This window comes from Ranitomeya imitator, chromosome 2 (genome assembly GCF_032444005.1).
Source record: "Ranitomeya imitator isolate aRanImi1 chromosome 2, aRanImi1.pri, whole genome shotgun sequence".
Lineage (NCBI taxonomy): Eukaryota > Metazoa > Chordata > Amphibia > Anura > Dendrobatidae > Ranitomeya > Ranitomeya imitator.
In genome coordinates this window covers 161,570,467-161,588,660 of record NC_091283.1, presented here as the reverse complement: position 1 = coordinate 161,588,660, position 18,194 = coordinate 161,570,467, and the positions used below count along the sequence as shown (strand labels likewise).

Sequence of the window (18,194 nt, the reverse complement as noted above, 5' to 3'; positions counted from 1 at the left end):
TCAGGATATCCGTCCCCACTTGGAGCCGTCCAACACACAGGCCACCAGATCCAAGGCCTCTCCATGTGCTCTTCAAGACATCCATCCCCCCCCCTGGGACAGTCCAACACACAGGCCTTCCAGGACCTTACACACGGACCAATCAGGTCCATACATTCTTTAGCATGTTACCACACCATAGTCACATTATATACTAGTAACCACTCCCATAGGTGGGATGAGTGTGTGCTTAGTCAGACACACCCAGCTCTCCGACTAACCCTGTAAGCCTCCCTTTAAAGCTACACAACAATACTTGTGGGACTACAGGTCCCAGAACAACATTATCGGCTTATAGCGCAGAGGATTTTCCTCTGCGACACATACTGGCCATTTACAACCATGCCGGACACTGATTCACAAACCCAGTTACGCCTCCATGCATACTCTGAGGAGAACATGCAGTGCCCCCTAGCTGTAACAGGGGTCACTGCATCACAGCTTGTACATAGGAGCAACATTATAGTAGTTATATTCTTGTACATGGTGGCAGTATTATAGTAGTTAGATTCTTGTACATAGGAGCATTATTATAGTAGTTATATTCTTGTTCGTAGGGGGCAGTATTATAGTAGTAATATTCTTGTACACATGGGCAGTATTATAGTAGTTATATTCTTGTACACACGGGCAGTATTATAGTAGTTATATTCTTGTACATAGGGGGCAGTATTATAGTAGCTATATATTCTTGTTCATAGGGGGCAGTATTATAGTAGTTATATGCTTTGTGATGCCACGATCACTAGCGGGTTGGGGAATACTCGCTTGACAACGGGATAAAGGCACACAGTTACATTTTCTTACTTAAACAATCCATGTAGTTTATTATACACTTCCTATTAAACCACTGTAGGCCATGCTACACATCACAGACCTTCCACACAGTCCATAGCACTTCACATTGGTTCGCAGTCTCTACACCCGCCGGACCTCACTTCGTCCTGTTATTGTAGGTGACCACACAGTTTATTAACTGACCCTTGTCAGTGCACACAGTTCCCCAACTCTGCGTTACCTTCCTGGAGCTCCTGCTCCACATGCTGACCTCCTGTCAGTGCTCTCTCCTGTTGAAGCTGCTGAACTGGGATCACCGTCTCTGTGACCAATGCACTCCAGACAATTCAGATCCTCAGAGGGACGATAGCTTCACCAGTGCAGTGCCATCACAGACTCTGCACATACGGCCTCTCTGTGTGCTGTTCAGGATATCCGTCCCCACTTGGAGCCGTCCAACACACAGGCCACCAGATCCAAGGCCTCTCCATGTGCTCTTCAAGACATCCATCCCCCCCCTGGGACCGTCCAACACACAGGCCTTCCAGGACCTTACACACGGACCAATCAGGTCCATACATTCTTTAGCATGTTACCACACCATAGTCACATTATATACTAGTAACCACTCCCATAGGTGGGATGAGTGTGTGCTTAGTCAGACACACCCAGCTCTCCGACTAACCCTGTAAGCCTCCCTTTAAAGCTACACAACAATACTTGTGGGACTACAGGTCCCAGAACAACATTATCGGCTTATAGCGCAGAGGATTTTCCTCTGCGACACATACTGGCCATTTACAACCATGCCGGACACTGATTCACAAACCCAGTTACGCCTCCATGCATACTCTGAGGAGAACATGCAGTGCCCCCTAGCTGTAACAGGGGTCACTGCATCACAGCTTGTACATAGGAGCAACATTATAGTAGTTATATTCTTGTACATGGTGGCAGTATTATAGTAGTTATATTCTTGTGCATAGGGGCAGTATTATAGTAGTTATATTCTTGTATATAGGGGCAGTATTATAGTAGTTACATTCATGCACATAGGGGGCAGTTTTATAGTAGTTATATTCTTGTGCATAGGAGTAGTATTACAGTAGTTATATTCTTGTAGATAAGGAATAAAGTTATTGTATATTCTTGTCTACATTGAACTATAATACAGTAGTTTTATTGTTGCCTATAAGGGCAGTATAATTGTCTCTGTATGCGCTTTTCCATTTTGTAATCTAAACAAACATCTAGTCAGTTTCATCTGATGACTTTTACTATAGGAGAAAAGGGACCAGAATGTTCAAGGTGACACTGAAGAGCTTGACATTAGTTTAACAACTCAATAAAGTGCAGCAGCTGCTAAGTTCTAGTCTGTAATACTGGTTGCCTGGCAAACACTTCATACTGTTGCATGTGGTGCTTGGTATTCCAACCGGGAGCATCTGCATATAAAAGATTTTTTTATTGAAACTAATTACATTGATCTGTTTATCTCATTATCTGACTGCCCAGCAGGGTCCCATCCCTGCAACATGCTCACATCAGTGAGTGAAACAAGTACCGTAATTAGATCTCAGAAAAGTTACGGTAATTTGCTCCTGCCCTGAGCACGTTCGGCATTGAGGACAAAAGGCCGAGTGTTCTCTCAGGATGCAAACTTGCAATTTTATGTTCCATGGAGCACTTTGTATGAAGTGTTGACTCAGTGTACAAGTGGTCGGGGTGAGAAACAAATACTTGTTTTCAAACCTGGCATCGTGGAAAATTCGGACCTTCCCAAATTTATAGAAATGTTCTCTAGCCACTTGCATCCTGTTTTGGAAATTATTTGAAAAATATGTTTTATGAATTTCGCTGCTCAGTTCATCATCTGTGAGATACTTTCCTAAAAATGTATTGTTACAATGACCTTGAAGGACTTCTGTCATTTCACAATGACATCTAAAGCTGGAAATGTGAGCTTTTATTATATTTGGTTCTCTTGGCTCTTATGTAGATGATCTGTTATGCCAGGAAAAGGGCATTTGTCTGGATAAAGGAGGGGAAGCAGTCCCTCTGAGGCCAAATTTACACAAAGGCAGGATATTATCTGTAGTGATCATGTTGGAGCTAAACTTGGATGAGTTACTGTCATCTTCAGGTGGAGTCAGCAGGAATCATAATATCATGTATTGGATACACATGATGAGAGCATTATACTGCCTCTGTACAAATCCCTAGTTAGACCGCACATGGAGTACTGTGTCCAGTTTTGGGCACCGGTGCTCAGGAAGGATATAATGGAACTAGAGAGAGTACAAAGGAGGTCAACAAAATTAATAAAGGGGATGGGAGAACTACAATACCCAGATAGATTAGCGAAATTAGGATTATTTAGTCTAGAAAAAAGACGACTGAGGGGCGATCTAATAACCATGTATAAGTATATAAGGGGACAATACAAATATCTCGCTGAGGATCTGTTTATACCAAGGAAGGTGACGGGCACAAGGGGGCATTCTTTGCGTCTGGAGGAGAGAAGGTTTTTCCACCAACATAGAAGAGGATTCTTTACTGTTAGGGCAGTGAGAATCTGGAATTGCTTGCCTGAGGAGGTGGTGATGGCGAACTCAGTCGAGGGGTTCAAGAGAGGCCTGGATGTCTTCCTGGAGCAGAACAATATTGTATCATACAATTATTAGGTTCTGTAGAAGGACGTAGATCTGGGTATTTATTATGATGGAATATAGGCTGAACTGGATGGACAAATGTCTTTTTTCGGCCTTACTAACTATGTTACTATGTTACTATGTTACTATGTATGTTATCAGGAGCTTAGGAGCGATGCCAATAAAGAGCCAATGTATTGTGCTGAATAAAATATATACTATAACACTAAATAAAATGGGTCAGTGTCATAGTCCTGCTTCCCCCACCCCGAAGTGTCAAATCTACAGTCACACCTTCAGATCCTTATTCTTCATATAAAGTCAATTCTACAACCTTTGTAGGCAATGCAAACCCAATCACGTCCTTCCGTAATAAGGTTGCTGGCCTCTAAACTATTTCCAGTCTCCCTGAGCACAATATCCCAGATGATGGCTGCTGTTATATATTTTCTCCATCATATAACATTCGTCCAGTCTATCTACAATTTAATTCAAGCCAAGTAAAAGTCCCAGCCTTTAGCAGCTTTTCACATGATTTATCCATTTGTCGTTCCCTTTCGAGATGCGGTGCATGTGGAGCTTTGAGAGCTGCGAGCAGAACATGGTGCCTAAGCCGGCTTTAATTATTGGTAGATGAGTTTTAATTAGCTGAGCTTAAGCTTTAAATACCGCTACATGGCGCACATTTAATTCTGCCTTTTCAGCCTTGCCTTCACTTGAGGGATTGGTATTATATTGCCTGGAGCATCTGACCTCGGCATGACAGATATAGAAATCCGCGCAGTGGATTGGACAGGAATAGAAGCCTCATGTATGAGACTAGTTTACCAATCTATACTTGTACTCAAAATATTAGGCTTGGCAAGTTAGTTTTCTTCACTGCTTTGCCCAATTGTGTAGGAAATGTGTTGAAATGTAATAGTTACAGTGGGTACAGAAAGTATTCAAACCCCTTTACATTTTTCACTCTTTGTTTCATTGCAACCATTTGGTAAATTCAAAAAAGTTCATTTTTTTCCTCATTAATGTTCATTCGCCACCGCATCTTGACTGAAAAAAAAACAGAAATGTAGAAATTTTTGCAAATGTATTAAAAAAGAAAAACTGAAATATCACATGGTCATAAGTATTCAGACCCTTTGCTCAGTATTGAGTAGAAGCACCTTTTGAACTAGTACAGCCATGAGTCTTCTTGGGAATGATGCAACAAGTTTTTCACACCTGGATTTGGGGATCCTCTGTCATTCTTCCTTGCAGATTCGATCTAGTTCCATCAGGATGGATGGTGAATGTTGGTGGACAGCCATTTTCAGGTCTCTCCAGAGATGCTCAATTGGGTTTAGGTCAGGGCTCTGGCTGGGTCAGTCAAGAATGGTCACAGAGTTGTTCTGAAGCCACTCCTTTGTTATTTTAGCTATGTGCTCAGGGTCATTGTCTTGTTGGAAGGTGAACCTTTGGTCAAGTTTGAGGTCCAGAGCACTCTGGAAGAGGTTTTCATCCAGGATATCTCTCTGTACTTGGTTGCATTCATGTTTCCTTCAATGACAACCAGTCGTCCTGTCCCTGCAGCTGAAAAACACCCCCATAGCATGATGCTGCCACCACCATGTTTCACTGTTGGGATTGTATTGGGCAGGTGATGAGAAGTGCCTGGTTTTCTCCACACATACCGCTTAGAATTATCACCAAAAGGTCTATCTTCGTCTCATCAGACCAGAGAATCTTATTTCTCATAGTCTGGGAGTCCTTCATGTGTTTTGTAGGAAACTCTATGTGGGCTTTCATATGTCTTGCACTGAGGAGAGGCTTCCGTCGGGCCACTCTGCCATGAAGGCCCGACTGGTGGAGGGCGGCAGTGATAGTTGACTTTGTGGAACTTTCTCCCATCTCCCTACTGCATCTCTGGAGCTTAGCCACAGTAATCGCAGGGTTCTTCTTTCTTTACTTCTTTACCTCTCTCACCGAGGCTCTTCTCCCATGATTGCTCAGTTTGGCTGGACGGCCAGGTCTAGGAAGACTTCTGGTGGTCCCAAACTTCTTCCATTTAAGGATTATGGAGGCTACTGTGCTCTTAGGAACCTTGAGTACTGCAGAAATTCTGTTGTAACCTTGGCCAGATCTGTGCCTTGCCACAGTTCTCTCTCTGAGCTCCTTGGCCAGTTCCTTTGACCTCATGATTCTCATTTGGTCCGACATGCAATGTGAGCTGTGAGGTCTTATATAGACAGGTGTGCGCCTTTCCAAATCAAGTCCTATCAGTTTAATTAAACACAGCTGGACTCCAATGAGGGAATAGAATTTTCTCAAGGAGGATCATAAGGAAATGGACAGCATGTGACTTAAATATGAGTTTCTGAGCAAAGGGTCTGAATACTTCTGACCATGTGATATTTCAGGTTTTCTTTTTTTAATAAATGTGCAAAAATGTCTACATTTCTGTTTTTTTCTGTCAAGATGGGGTGCAGAGTATACATTAATGTGAAAAAAATGAACTTTTTTTGAATTTACCAAATGGCTGCAATGAAACAGAGTGAAAAATTTAAAGGGGTCTGAATATTTTCTGTACCCACTGTATATCACCATCTAACCCAAATTGCAGTTTTTTCAGCCATCTGTAGCCCAGTCATTATTGTTGTTTGTCTTCTTGGTTACCATAGACCATCTCCTCATCCAGGAAGATTCCCCAGAAATGCTCCAAGCTTCTCAGAACAAACGTCGTCTTTCTTCCATCTCAGACAGCAAGTTGGAAAGAAGTTTTTCTGAGGAACGAGAGGAGAAGTTAACCAGCGAAGGACCAAAGCCTCGAGTTTACACCATCTCTGGAGAAAGGCCAATGTTGTCTGACCACGAGAGTGACAGCATGGAACTGGTGGTGATGAAGACTGAGCAGGACAAAAAGCATCATCATCATCACTCCCATCATCATCATCCCTTGCAAAACTCAGGCAGTGCTCACAATATCACAAGGCCTTGTAAAAGTTGGTCAGGAAGCCGACAGAATTCCAAAGAGTGCCAAAATTGTGCCAACCTCACCGTGCCGGCACAGCACTCATTTGATCTAGAGCAACATCAATCCAATGAGTCTGGATGGCGCAAGAAAAAACTAGAACGCATGTACAGCATCGATAAAGTATCCGGTGAGTGTCAGGGCTTTGGGCTACAAACACAGAAAGTAGGTGGTGGCCTGGACAGCTCACTGCTGCCCATCTTACCCCCACAAAAGTGAAGATGAGGTCCACATGCCAGCATAGTTGAACTACTACTAAGCAAAGGGTTACTAAATGTTTTAATGCCCCAGAGTTCATATGAAAGCAATATAATGAGTTATTTAATGCACTCAGTATTAGATCGTGGTTACAGTGAGGCCTTTCCTACCTTATAAAAAGTTACGCTGAGGCGGTGGCTTCTCTCATGCTATCCTCTCTGGCTGATAATATCTCCTCGACATAAAAGAGTAAAGTAGTCAAAAAGTTTCACTTTACTTCTTCAATCACTTTGTTTTTTATTACATGGGAAGGCGTTATGAAAATCGTATACCCCATGACTGTATAGTAATATGCCATTGCTGTGCAATTATTTATCAAAGCTCCGCGACCTTAATGCAAAATCAGCAATAGGGCTCCCATCTTTGTGCCATTGGTGACTCTCGACTGTGGCAAAGGGGCATTTGGGACATATCAGGTACCAGGTCCTCGGTGTGACTAGTATCTCCGCACCCTCTATAGCTACATCCCTGGATGTCACACTTCACATTGTCAAGCTGATAGGATAGCATAGACTCGCTGATACTATGTAACCTCAAAACTAAATATATCATTTTATGCTACAATCGTATTTTTTCTACATTTCGGTAGATGATGTTCCTGTTCGGACCTGGTTCCCTAAGGAAAATCTCTTCACCTTTCAGACTGCTACCACAACTATGCAAGCGTGAGTAGTCATTAGTTTTATACTTTTCTAGCTCCAGACTTTTTGTTTTGTAACTTTTTCTGGCATTCAAAGAATAAAAATAGTTCGTTCAGACTTGTAAAACTATTACCTGTGACGTCCGTGAGAAAAGAGCAATGTTCACTCCTCGGACGAGCCACTGTGCGCTTACAAAGAAAAAATCACAGAGATCACTTTGACATTGTGATGTTTGCCCTTGGCCGCTGTCAGCTGCTGGAGGCTTTTTTAAGATACACGTGTGTCTGGACCAGTGAGCTGACACAGAGATTTAATTCATGTGATGATCTATGGATGCTGACAGAATGAGACTAACCTGGGACTGTAGATAAACCTGCCCTCGTCAGCATCTCTGGCGTGCTGCGCCTTCCACCAGCACTACCTGACAAAGATTAATATCCTGAGGCTTTCTACTTTTGCAGCTTTCACAAAATAGAATCTCTTAGGACTGTCAGCAAACTGGAGATTTTCTCTCATTAAACCAATAAACCGCTCATCGGCTGTACACAGCGAAGAGCAAAGTGGAAAATTGCTTCTACCGATGAAACCTCTGGGGAAAAAAAGTTTTACAAATTTCTCCAAAACAAAAAAGTAATGCAGGTACATGATCAACTTATGGAAAGCTATCTAATAACGATGGAAATCTAAGCATCCCATAGGTTACTGCACTATATATAGTATTATATACTAGGCCATCATTATGGTATTGGGACGGGGCACTGTCAGCCAGGTTTTATCATACACTTAAATGACTCCATAGTCATACATGGATTATTGCTGAATAAAGAAGTATCAGGGCGCTTCATTCAGAGGATCCTTAACCCAATTTGGAATAAGAGGGTTATATAGCCAAAGATCTAAGTATCTCTGATGTTGAATCAGATGATATTTTATTGTCTAAGTCAAATGCAAAATTTTATAAAAGACAATAAAAACATTCTCTGTTATAAAAATAAACAACGCGTTTCAGCCATGTAGGCCTTCATCAGGTATATAATAAAATGGTTTTGTTGTAAACCATTTATACCCCATTTTCATTGCTAATGGTGTGGTTGTACTAACTGGGGAACCAATCGCTATCTATCAAATTCTTTAGCAGCTAAAGTATGTATACTGTAGAGTGTTGTACACACACGTTATATAACATCACCCCTCCTTCACCTATTCCAGGGTTAAAACAGTATGTAAATTTTAGGGAATTACATGTCAATGTACATGTTCACAACATTTTTTTAAAAAAAACGCACCTGTACATATGCCTGATAAAACACCTCACTTCTCTTGGTGCAAGTGGTCAGGAGGTGAACTGGAAGAGCGGCAGGCAATAAATATAATAAGAAAAAAATAAAAAATATAAAAAATATTTTTTTTTCTTTCTTTTTTCTTTAAAAAATAAAAAAGCAAAAGGCAAAACCAAGACAAACAGGGACTCTATTGAATGATCTATACGAGATCAGAGATCTCATTCAGTCATTCAATCAGACTGCCAAGTCTGTATATCCAATAGGACTCTTTGGCATTAAGAGATGTTTTTCTGTTTCTCGTTGATGCAGGTATTTGTTCTATTGGCTGCAGTCTATAAAGACGCGCCGCATGTGGGTAAACGCAGGTTTGCCACCTGCGTTTTTGAACGCATAGTGGAGATGGAATTTCATAAAATCCCATCTACTATGCTGTAACATCTGGACACTGCGGATTGGACGCTGTGGCTGTACGCAGCAAATACTGAACGTGGAAACATACCCTCAAAGTTTTTATGTATAAGAGTGATGTGCTTAGATAAACTATGTTTAACCCCTTTACCCCCAAAGGTGGTTTGCACGTTAATGACCGGGCCAATTTTTACAGTTCTGACCACTGTCCCTTTATGAGGTTATAACTCTGAAACGCTTGTATGGATCACTGTGATTTTGACACTGTTCTCTCGTGACATATTGTACTTCATGTTAGTGGTAAAATTTCCTTTACATTACGTGAGTTTATTTGTGAAAAAAAAACAAATTTAACGAAAATTTTGAAAATTTTGCAATCTTCCAAATTTGAATTTTCATGCCCTTAAATCAGAGATATGTCGCACAAAATACTTAATAAGTAACATTTCCCACATGTCTCCTTTACATCAGCACAATTTTGGAACCAAATTTTTTTTTGTTAGGGAGTTATAAGGGTTAAATGTTGACCAGCAATTTCTCATTTTTACAACACCATTTTTTTTAGGGACCACATCACATTTGAAGTCACTTTAAGGGGTCTATACCCTAGAAAATACCCAAGTGTGACACCATTCTAAAAACTGCACCCCTCAAGGTGCTCAAAGCCACATTCAAGAAGTTTATTAACCCTTCAGGTGTTTCACAGGAATTTTTGGAATGTTTAAAAAAAATGAACATTTAACTTTTTTTCACAAAAAAATTAATTCAGATCCAATTTGTTTTATTTTACCAAGGGTAAAAGGAGAAATTGGACCCCAAAATTTGTTGTACATTTTGTCCTGAGTATGCCGATACCCCATATGTGGGGGTAAACCACTGTTTGGGTGCATCGGAGAGCTCGGAAGGGAAGGAGCGTCATTTGACTTTTTAATGCAAAATTGGCTGGAATTGAGATAGGATGCCATGTCTCGTTTGGAGAGCCACTGATGTGCCTACACATTGAAACCCCCCACAAGTGACACCATTTTGGAAAGTAGATCCACTAAGGAACTTATCTAGATATGTAGTGAGCACTTTGAACCCCCAAGTGCTTCACAGAAGTTTATAACGTAGAGCCGTGAAAATTAAAAAATCATTTTTTTTCCACAAAAATGATCTTTTAGCCCCCAATTTTGTATTTTCCCAAGGGTATCTGGAGAAATTGGACCCCAAAAGTTGTTTTCCAATTTGTCCTGAGTATGCTGATACCACAAATGTGGGAAAAACCTATTGTTTGGGCGCATGGCAGAGCTCGGAAGGGAAAAAGTGGCATTTTGGAATGCGGACTTTAATGGAATGGTCTGCAGGCTTAACGTTGCGTTTGCAGCGCCCCTGATGTACCTAAACAGTAGAAACCCCCCACAAGTGACCCCATATTTGAAACTAGACCCCCAAGGAACTTATCTAGGTGTGTTGAGAACTTTGAACCCCCAAGTGTTTCACTACAATTTATAACGCAGAGCCGTGAAAATAAAAAATCCTTTTTTTCCCACAAAAATGTTTTTTTAAGCCCCCAGTTTTGTATTTTCCCAAGGGTAACTGGAGAAATTGGACCCCAAAAGTTGTTGTCCAATTTGTCCTGAGTACGCGGATACCCCATATGTGGGGCACGGCAGAGCTCGGAAGGGAAGGAGCACCGTTTTACTTTTTCAATGCAGAATTGTATGGATTGAGATCAGAACTCATGTTGCGTTTGCAGAGCCCCTGGTGTGCCTAAACAGTAGAAACCTCCCAATTCTAACTCCAACCCTAACCCCAACACACCCCTAATCCCAACCCTACCCACACCCCTAACCCGAACACACCCCTAACCCTAATTCCAACCCCAACACACCCCTAATCCTAACCATAACCCTAACCCTGACACACCACTAACCCAACCATAAACTTAGCCCCAACCCTAACTTTAGCCCCAACCCTAACTTTAGCCACAGCCCTATCTGTTATGAACAGGTAATTCAGAACCACAATGGACATTGAAGTTCAGAGAACACAAAGTGACCTGACAATTACCAAAAACAAAGGACGAGCTCTGAGACGTGGGAACTCTGCTGACCGCAATCCCTAATCCTAACACACCACACTAGAGGTAGCCGTGGATTGCGCCTAACGCTCCCTATGCAACTCGGCACAGCCTGAGAAACTAACTAGCCCTGAAGATAGAAAAATAAGCCTACCTTGCCTCAGAGAAATTCCCCAAAGGAAAAGGCAGCCCCCCACATATAATGACTGTGAGTAAGATGAAAATACAAACACAGAGATTAAATAGATTTAGCAAAGTGAGGCCCGACTTACTGAATAGACCGAGGATAGGAAAGATAGCTTTGCGGTCAACACAAAAACCTACAAACAACCACGCAGAGGGGCAAAAAGACCCTCCGCACCGACTAACGGTACGGAGGTGCTCCCTCTGCGTCTCAGAGCTTCCAGCAAGCAAGAAAAACCAATATAGCAAGCTGGACAGAAAAAATAGCAAACAAAAATAACACAAGCAAAACTTAGCTTATGCAGGATAGACAGGCCACAGGAAAGATCCAGGAGGAAGCAAGACCAATACTAGAACATTGACTGGAGGCCAGGATCAAAGCACCAGGTGGAGTTAAATAGAAAAGAGAAGGAGATCCAGCTCAACGAAATAGTGAAAAATCCATAATTTATTTCACTTAAAATATAGTGAAAGGACAAAACATCAGCATACAAAAAAAATTAAAACCAAGGTCAACGCGTTTCCGGTGACTAAGCACCCTTAATCATGATACCTGGTACAAGACATGTCTATACTTTTATACTAGTATCCGGTCATCACTCCAGTGTTGCAATTGGTAGAATTGTCTAATCAAGCAAAAATAGGCACACATTATAATGGAAGCAAGACAAGCTTGATAGAAAGACAAAAACAAATGTTTTAGCTAAACAGAAATGCAGAGAAAACAGAAATAGCACAAAATACAAGGACTATATACAGAATGAAAAAACGAAATGACATTGCAATAATCATTAAATAAATCCAAGAATATGATAGTAACATAGTATGTACAGTGTCATATGTCGTGAACCCACATAACAATATAGAAAAAAACTATATTAGTCAAAAAAAAAAAAAAAACATCCTTAAATAGACACAAACTCGTGTGAGTTCTTGAGAAAATAAGACATACATGTAAATCTCGTAATGAATAGAACTACAGAATTCCCTAGTACCTTTGAAAATAGCGAGCTCACAGACTACCATTTAAACTCGGAACAAGAATTCCACATGGTTTAAACAAAAGGAAAGATCTCATGCTCTTTTATTAGTGTTCTGAGGGTTTACAAACTATGAAGTTGCTTTTCTGACATCTAGTAACTAAATTTGTAGTTTATATCTCCCGTATAATTAACGACTCTTCTGTGAGGCTAATAGCTATCAATTGGCCCTTCTGTTTCCACTTGTTTCCTCTTGCTTGCCGGCCGCTGTGACACTGTCACGACGTCTGCAGCTGTGCTTTTACCTATTTGCTCCAACCTATTTTGGCTGTTACAGCTCCCTGTTTGGGAGATTCCTGCCATTGATTGTTCTGTTTTTTCCATCCATGGTTGTCTGTGAGCTCGCTATTTTCTAAGGTACTAGGGAATTTTGTAGTTCTATTCATTACGAGATTTACATGTATGCCTTATTTTCTCAAGAACTCATACGAGTTTGTGTCTATTTAAGGATAGTTTGTTTTTTTTTTTTTTTCCTTAGAAATAGTTTTTCTTTAGAAATAATTTTCTTTACTAATATGTTCTCTTTATTTAGGTTTTTCTTTTCCAATTTTTTAAATTTTTTTTTTCTTTTTCTTGACTAATATAGTTTTTCTGACATCTAGTAACTAAATTTGTAGTTTATATTTCCCGTATAATTAACGACTCTTTTGTGAGGCTAATAGCTATCAATTTGCCCTTTTGTTTCCCCTTGCTTGCCGGCCGCTGTGACATTGTCACGGCGTCTGCAGCTGTGCTTTTACCTATTTGCTCCAACCTGTTTTGGCTGTTACAGCTCCCTGTTTGGGAGATTCCTGCCATTGACTGTTCTGTTTTTCCATCTATGGTAGTCTGTGAGCTCGCTATTTTCAAAGGTACTAGGGAATTCTGTAGTTCTATTCACTACGAGATTTACATGTATGTCTTATTTTTTCAAGAACTCACACGAGTTTGTGTCTATTTAAGGATGGTTTTTTTTGTTTTTGTTTTTTGTTTTGACTAATATAGATTTTTTCTATATTGTTATGTGGGTTCACGACATATTACACTGTACATACTATGTTACTATCATATTCTTGGATTTATTTAATGATTATTGCAATGTCATTTCGTTTTTTCATTCTGTATATAGTCCTTGTATTTTGTGCTATTTCTGTTTTCTCTGCATTTCTGTTTAGCTAAAACATTTGTTTTTGTCTTTCTATCAAGCTTGTCTTGCTTCCATTACCATGTGTGCCTATTTTTGCTTGATTAGACAATTCTACCAATTGCAACACTGGAGTGATGACCGGATACTAGTATAAAAGTATAGACATGTCTTGTACCAGGTATCATGATTAAGGGTGCTTAGTCACCGGAAACGCGTTGACCTTGGTTTTAATTTTTTTTTGTATGCTGATGTTTTGTCCTTTCACTATATTTTAAGTGAAATAAATTATGGATTTTTCACTATTTCGTTGAGCTGGATCTCCTTCTCTTTCCTGTTCGTCCACGCCCTGACACAGCGGTTCCGTGCTCCGAGCTCTTGGGAATGTCTGTATGGTGAGCTGGATTAGGTTTTTCCGGAGTTAAATAGAGCAGCACCTAACGACTTAACCTCATCACCTGAGGAAGGAAACTCAGAAGCCGCAGTACCACTCTCATCCACCAAAGGAAGCTCATAGACAGAACCAGCCGAAGTACCACTCTTGGCCACAGAATTCACAACAGTACCCCATCCTTGAGGAGGGGTCACCGAACCCTCACCAGAGCCCCCAGGCCGACCAGGATGAGCCACATGAAAGGCACGAACCAGATCGGCAGCATGGACATCAGAGGCAAAGACCCAGGAATTATCTTCCTGACCATAACCTTTCCACTTAACCAGATACTGGAGTTTCCGTCTCGAAACACGAGAATCCAAAATCTTCTCCACTATATACTCCAATTCCCCTTCAACCAAAACCGGAGCAGGAGGATAAATAGATGGAACCACAGGTGCCACGTATCTCCGCAACAATGACCTATGGAACACGTTATGGATGGAAAAAGAAGCTGGAAGAGTCAAACGAAAAGACACAGGATTAAGAACCTCAGAAATCCTATATGGACCAATGAAACGAGGCTTAAATTTAGGAGAGGAAACCTTCATAGGAATATAACGAGATGACAACCAAACCAAATCCCCAACACGAAGTTGGGGACCCACACAGCGCCTGCGGTTAGCGAAACGTTGAGCCTTCTCCTGGGACAAAGTCAGATTGTCCACTACATGAGTCCAAATCTGCTGCAACCTATCCACCACAGTATCCACACCAGGACAGTCCGAAGACTCAACCTGCCCTGAAGAGAAACGAGGGTGGAACCCAGAATTGCAGAAAAACGGCGAAACCAAAGTAGCTGGCTCGATTATTAAGGGCGAACTCAGCCAAAGGCAAAAAGGACACCCAATCATCCTGATCAGCAGAAACAAAACATCTCAGATATGTTTCCAAGGTCTGATTGGTTCGTTCAGTCTGGCCATTTGTCTGAGGATGGAAAGCCGAGGAAAAAGACAAATCAATGCCCATCCTAGCACAAAAGGCTCGCCAAAACCTCGAAACAAACTGGGAACCTCTGTCAGAAACGATGTTCTCTGGAATGCCATGTAAACGAACCACATGCTGGAAAAACAACGGCACCAAATCAGAGGAGGAAGGCAATTTAGACAAGGGCACCAAATGGACCATCTTAGAGAAGCGATCACAAACCACCCAAATGACCGACATTCTTTGAGAGACGGGGAGATCCGAAATAAAATCCATAGAGATATGTGTCCAAGGCCTCTTCGGGACCGGCAAGGGCAAAAGCAACCCACTGGCACGAGAACAGCAGGGCTTAGCCCGAGCACAAATCCCACAGGACTGCACAAAAGAACGCACATCCCGCGACAGAGACGGCCACCAAAAGGATCTAGCCACCAAATCTCTGGTACCAAAGATTCCAGGATGACCAGCCAACACCGAACAATGAACCTCAGAGATAACTCTACTCGTCCACCGATCAGGGACAAACAGTTTCTCCGCTGGGCAATGGTCAGGTCTATTAGCCTGAAATTTTTGCAGCACCCGCCGCAAATCAGGGGAGATGGCAGACAAAATTACCCCCTCTTTGAGAATACCCGCCGGCTCAGACAAACCCGGAGAATCGGGCACAAAACTCCTAGACAGGGCATCCGCCTTCACATTTTTAGAGCCCGAAAGGTACGAAACCACAAAGTCAAAACGGGAGAAAAACAGCGACCAACGAGCCTGTCTAGGATTCAACCGTTTGGCAGACTCGAGATAAGTCAAGTTTTTGTGATCAGTCAAGACCACCACGCGATGCTTAGCTCCTTCAAGCCAATGACGCCACTCCTCGAATGCCCACTTCATGGCTAGCAACTCTCGATTGCCAACATCATAATTTCGCTCAGCAGGCGAAAATTTCCTGGAAAAGAAGGCGCATGGTTTCATCACCGAGCAATCAGAACTTCTCTGCGACAAAACAGCCCCTGCTCCAATTTCGGAAGCATCAACCTCGACCTGGAACGGAAGCGAAACATCTGGTTGGCACAACACAGGGGCAGAAGAAAAACGACGCTTCAACTCCTGAAAAGCTTCCACAGCAGCAGAAGACCAATTGACCACATCAGCACCCTTCTTGGTTAAATCAGTCAACGGTTTAGCAATGCTAGAAAAATTAGCGATGAAGCGACGATAAAAATTAGCAAAGCCCAGGAACTTCTGCAGACTCTTCAGAGATGTTGGCTGAGTCCAATCATAAATGGCCTGAACTTTAACAGGGTCCATCTCAATAGTAGAAGGAGAAAAAATGAACCCCAAAAATGAAATCTTCTGAACACCAAAGAGACACTTTGACCCCTTCACAAACAAAGAATTAGCACGCAGGACCTGGAACACCATTCTGACCTGCTTCACATGAGACTCCCAATCATCCGAGAAGACCAAAATATCATCCAAGTATACAATCAGGAATTTATCCAGGTATTCTCGGAAGATGTCATGCATAAAGGACTGAAACACTGATGGAGCATTAGAAAGTCCGAATGGCATAACCAGGTACTCAAAATGGCCTTCGGGCGTATTAAATGCTGTTTTCCATTCATCGCCCCGTTTAATACGCACAAGATTATACGCACCACGAAGATCTATCTTGGTGAACCAACTAGCCCCCTTAATCCGAGCAAACAAATCAGACAGCAGCGGCAAGGGGTACTGAAATTTGACCGTAATTTTATTTAGAAGGCGGTAATCAATACAAGGTCTCAGCGAACCATCCTTCTTGGCCACAAAAAAGAACCCCGCTCCCAATGGCGACGATGACGGGCGAATATGACCCTTCTCCAAAGACTCCTTCACGTAACTCCGCATAGCGGCGTGCTCAGGTACAGATAAATTAAACAGTTGACCCTTAGGAAACTTACTACCAGGAATCAAATCGATAGCACAATCACAATCCCTATGCGGAGGTAGGGCATTGGACTTGGGCTCATCGAATACATCCCGGTAATCAGACAAGAACTCTGGGACCTCAGAAGGGGTGGATGATGAGATAGACAGAAATGGAACATCACCATGTACCCCCTGACAACCCCAGCTGGACACAGACATTGATTTCCAATCTAATACTGGGTTATGGACTTGTAGCCATGGCAACCCCAACACGACCACATCATGCAGATTATGCATCACCAGAAAGTGAATATCCTCCTGGTGCGCAGGAGCCATGCACATGGTCAGCTGGGTCCAATACTGAGGCTTATTCTTGGCCAAAGGCGTAGCATCAATTCCTCTCAATGGAATAGGACACTGCAAGGGCTCCAAGACAAACCCACAGCGCCTAGCAAACTCCAAGTCCATCAAATTCAGGGCAGCGCCTGAATCCACAAATGCCATGACAGAATAGGAAGACAAAGAGCAGATCAAAGTAACGGACAAAAGAAATTTCGACTGTACCGTACCAATGGTGGCAGACCTAGCGAACCGCTTAGTGCGCTTAGGACAACCGGAGATAGCATGAGTGGAATCACCACAGTAGAAACACAGCCCATTCTGACGTCTGTGTTCCTGCCTTTCAGCTCTGGTCAAAGTCCTATCGCACTGCATAGGCTCAGGTTCATGCTCAGATAATACCGCCAAATGGTGCACAGATTTACGCTCGCGCAAGCGTCGACCGATCTGAATGGCCAAAGACATAGACTCATTCAGACCAGCAGGCATAGGAAATCCCACCATGACATCCTTAAGGGCTTCAGAGAGACCCTTTCTGAAAATAGCTGCCAGCGCACATTCATTCCATTGAGTGAGCACGGACCACTTTCTAAACTTCTGACAATAAATCTCTATCTCATCCTGACCCTGACACAGAGCCAGCAAATTCTTCTCTGCCTGATCCACTGAATTTGGTTCGTCGTACAGCAATCCGAGCGCCAGAAAAAAACGCATCAATATTACATAATGCAGGATCTCCTGGCGCAAGGGAAAATGCCCAGTCTTGAGGGTCGCCACGTAATAAAGAAATAATGATCTTAACTTGTTGAACTGGGTCACCAGAGGAGCGGGGTTTCAAAGCCAGAAATAGTTTACAATTATTTTTAAAATTCAAAAACTTAGCTCTATCTCCAGAAAATAACTCAGGAATAGGAATTTTAGGTTCTAACATAGGATTCTGAACCACTAAATCTTGAATATTCTGTACATTTATAGCGAGATTATCCATCAAAGAGAACAGACCTTGAATGTCCATGTCCACACCTGTGTTCTGAACCACCCTGATGTAAAGGGGAAAAGAAAGACAGAACACAGTGCAAAGAAAAAAAAATGGTCTCAGAACTTCTCTTTTCCCTCTA

General features: G+C 42.1%; 1 protein-coding gene across 4 annotated transcripts in view; it reads left to right on the top strand.

The window, feature by feature from the left end:
* NSMF (NMDA receptor synaptonuclear signaling and neuronal migration factor) overlaps positions 1-18,194 on the top strand; it is a 78,343-nt gene that overhangs the window by 17,472 nt on the left and 42,677 nt on the right. For all 4 annotated transcript variants that reach the window (XM_069747710.1, XM_069747708.1, XM_069747711.1 and 1 more), the window contains 2 exons: positions 6,125-6,604; positions 7,322-7,397. In XM_069747710.1, coding sequence (XP_069603811.1) covers positions 6,157-6,604; positions 7,322-7,397 — 524 coding nt within the window. In that variant the 5' untranslated portion in view covers positions 6,125-6,156. The remainder of the gene's footprint in view (positions 1-6,124; positions 6,605-7,321; positions 7,398-18,194) is intronic.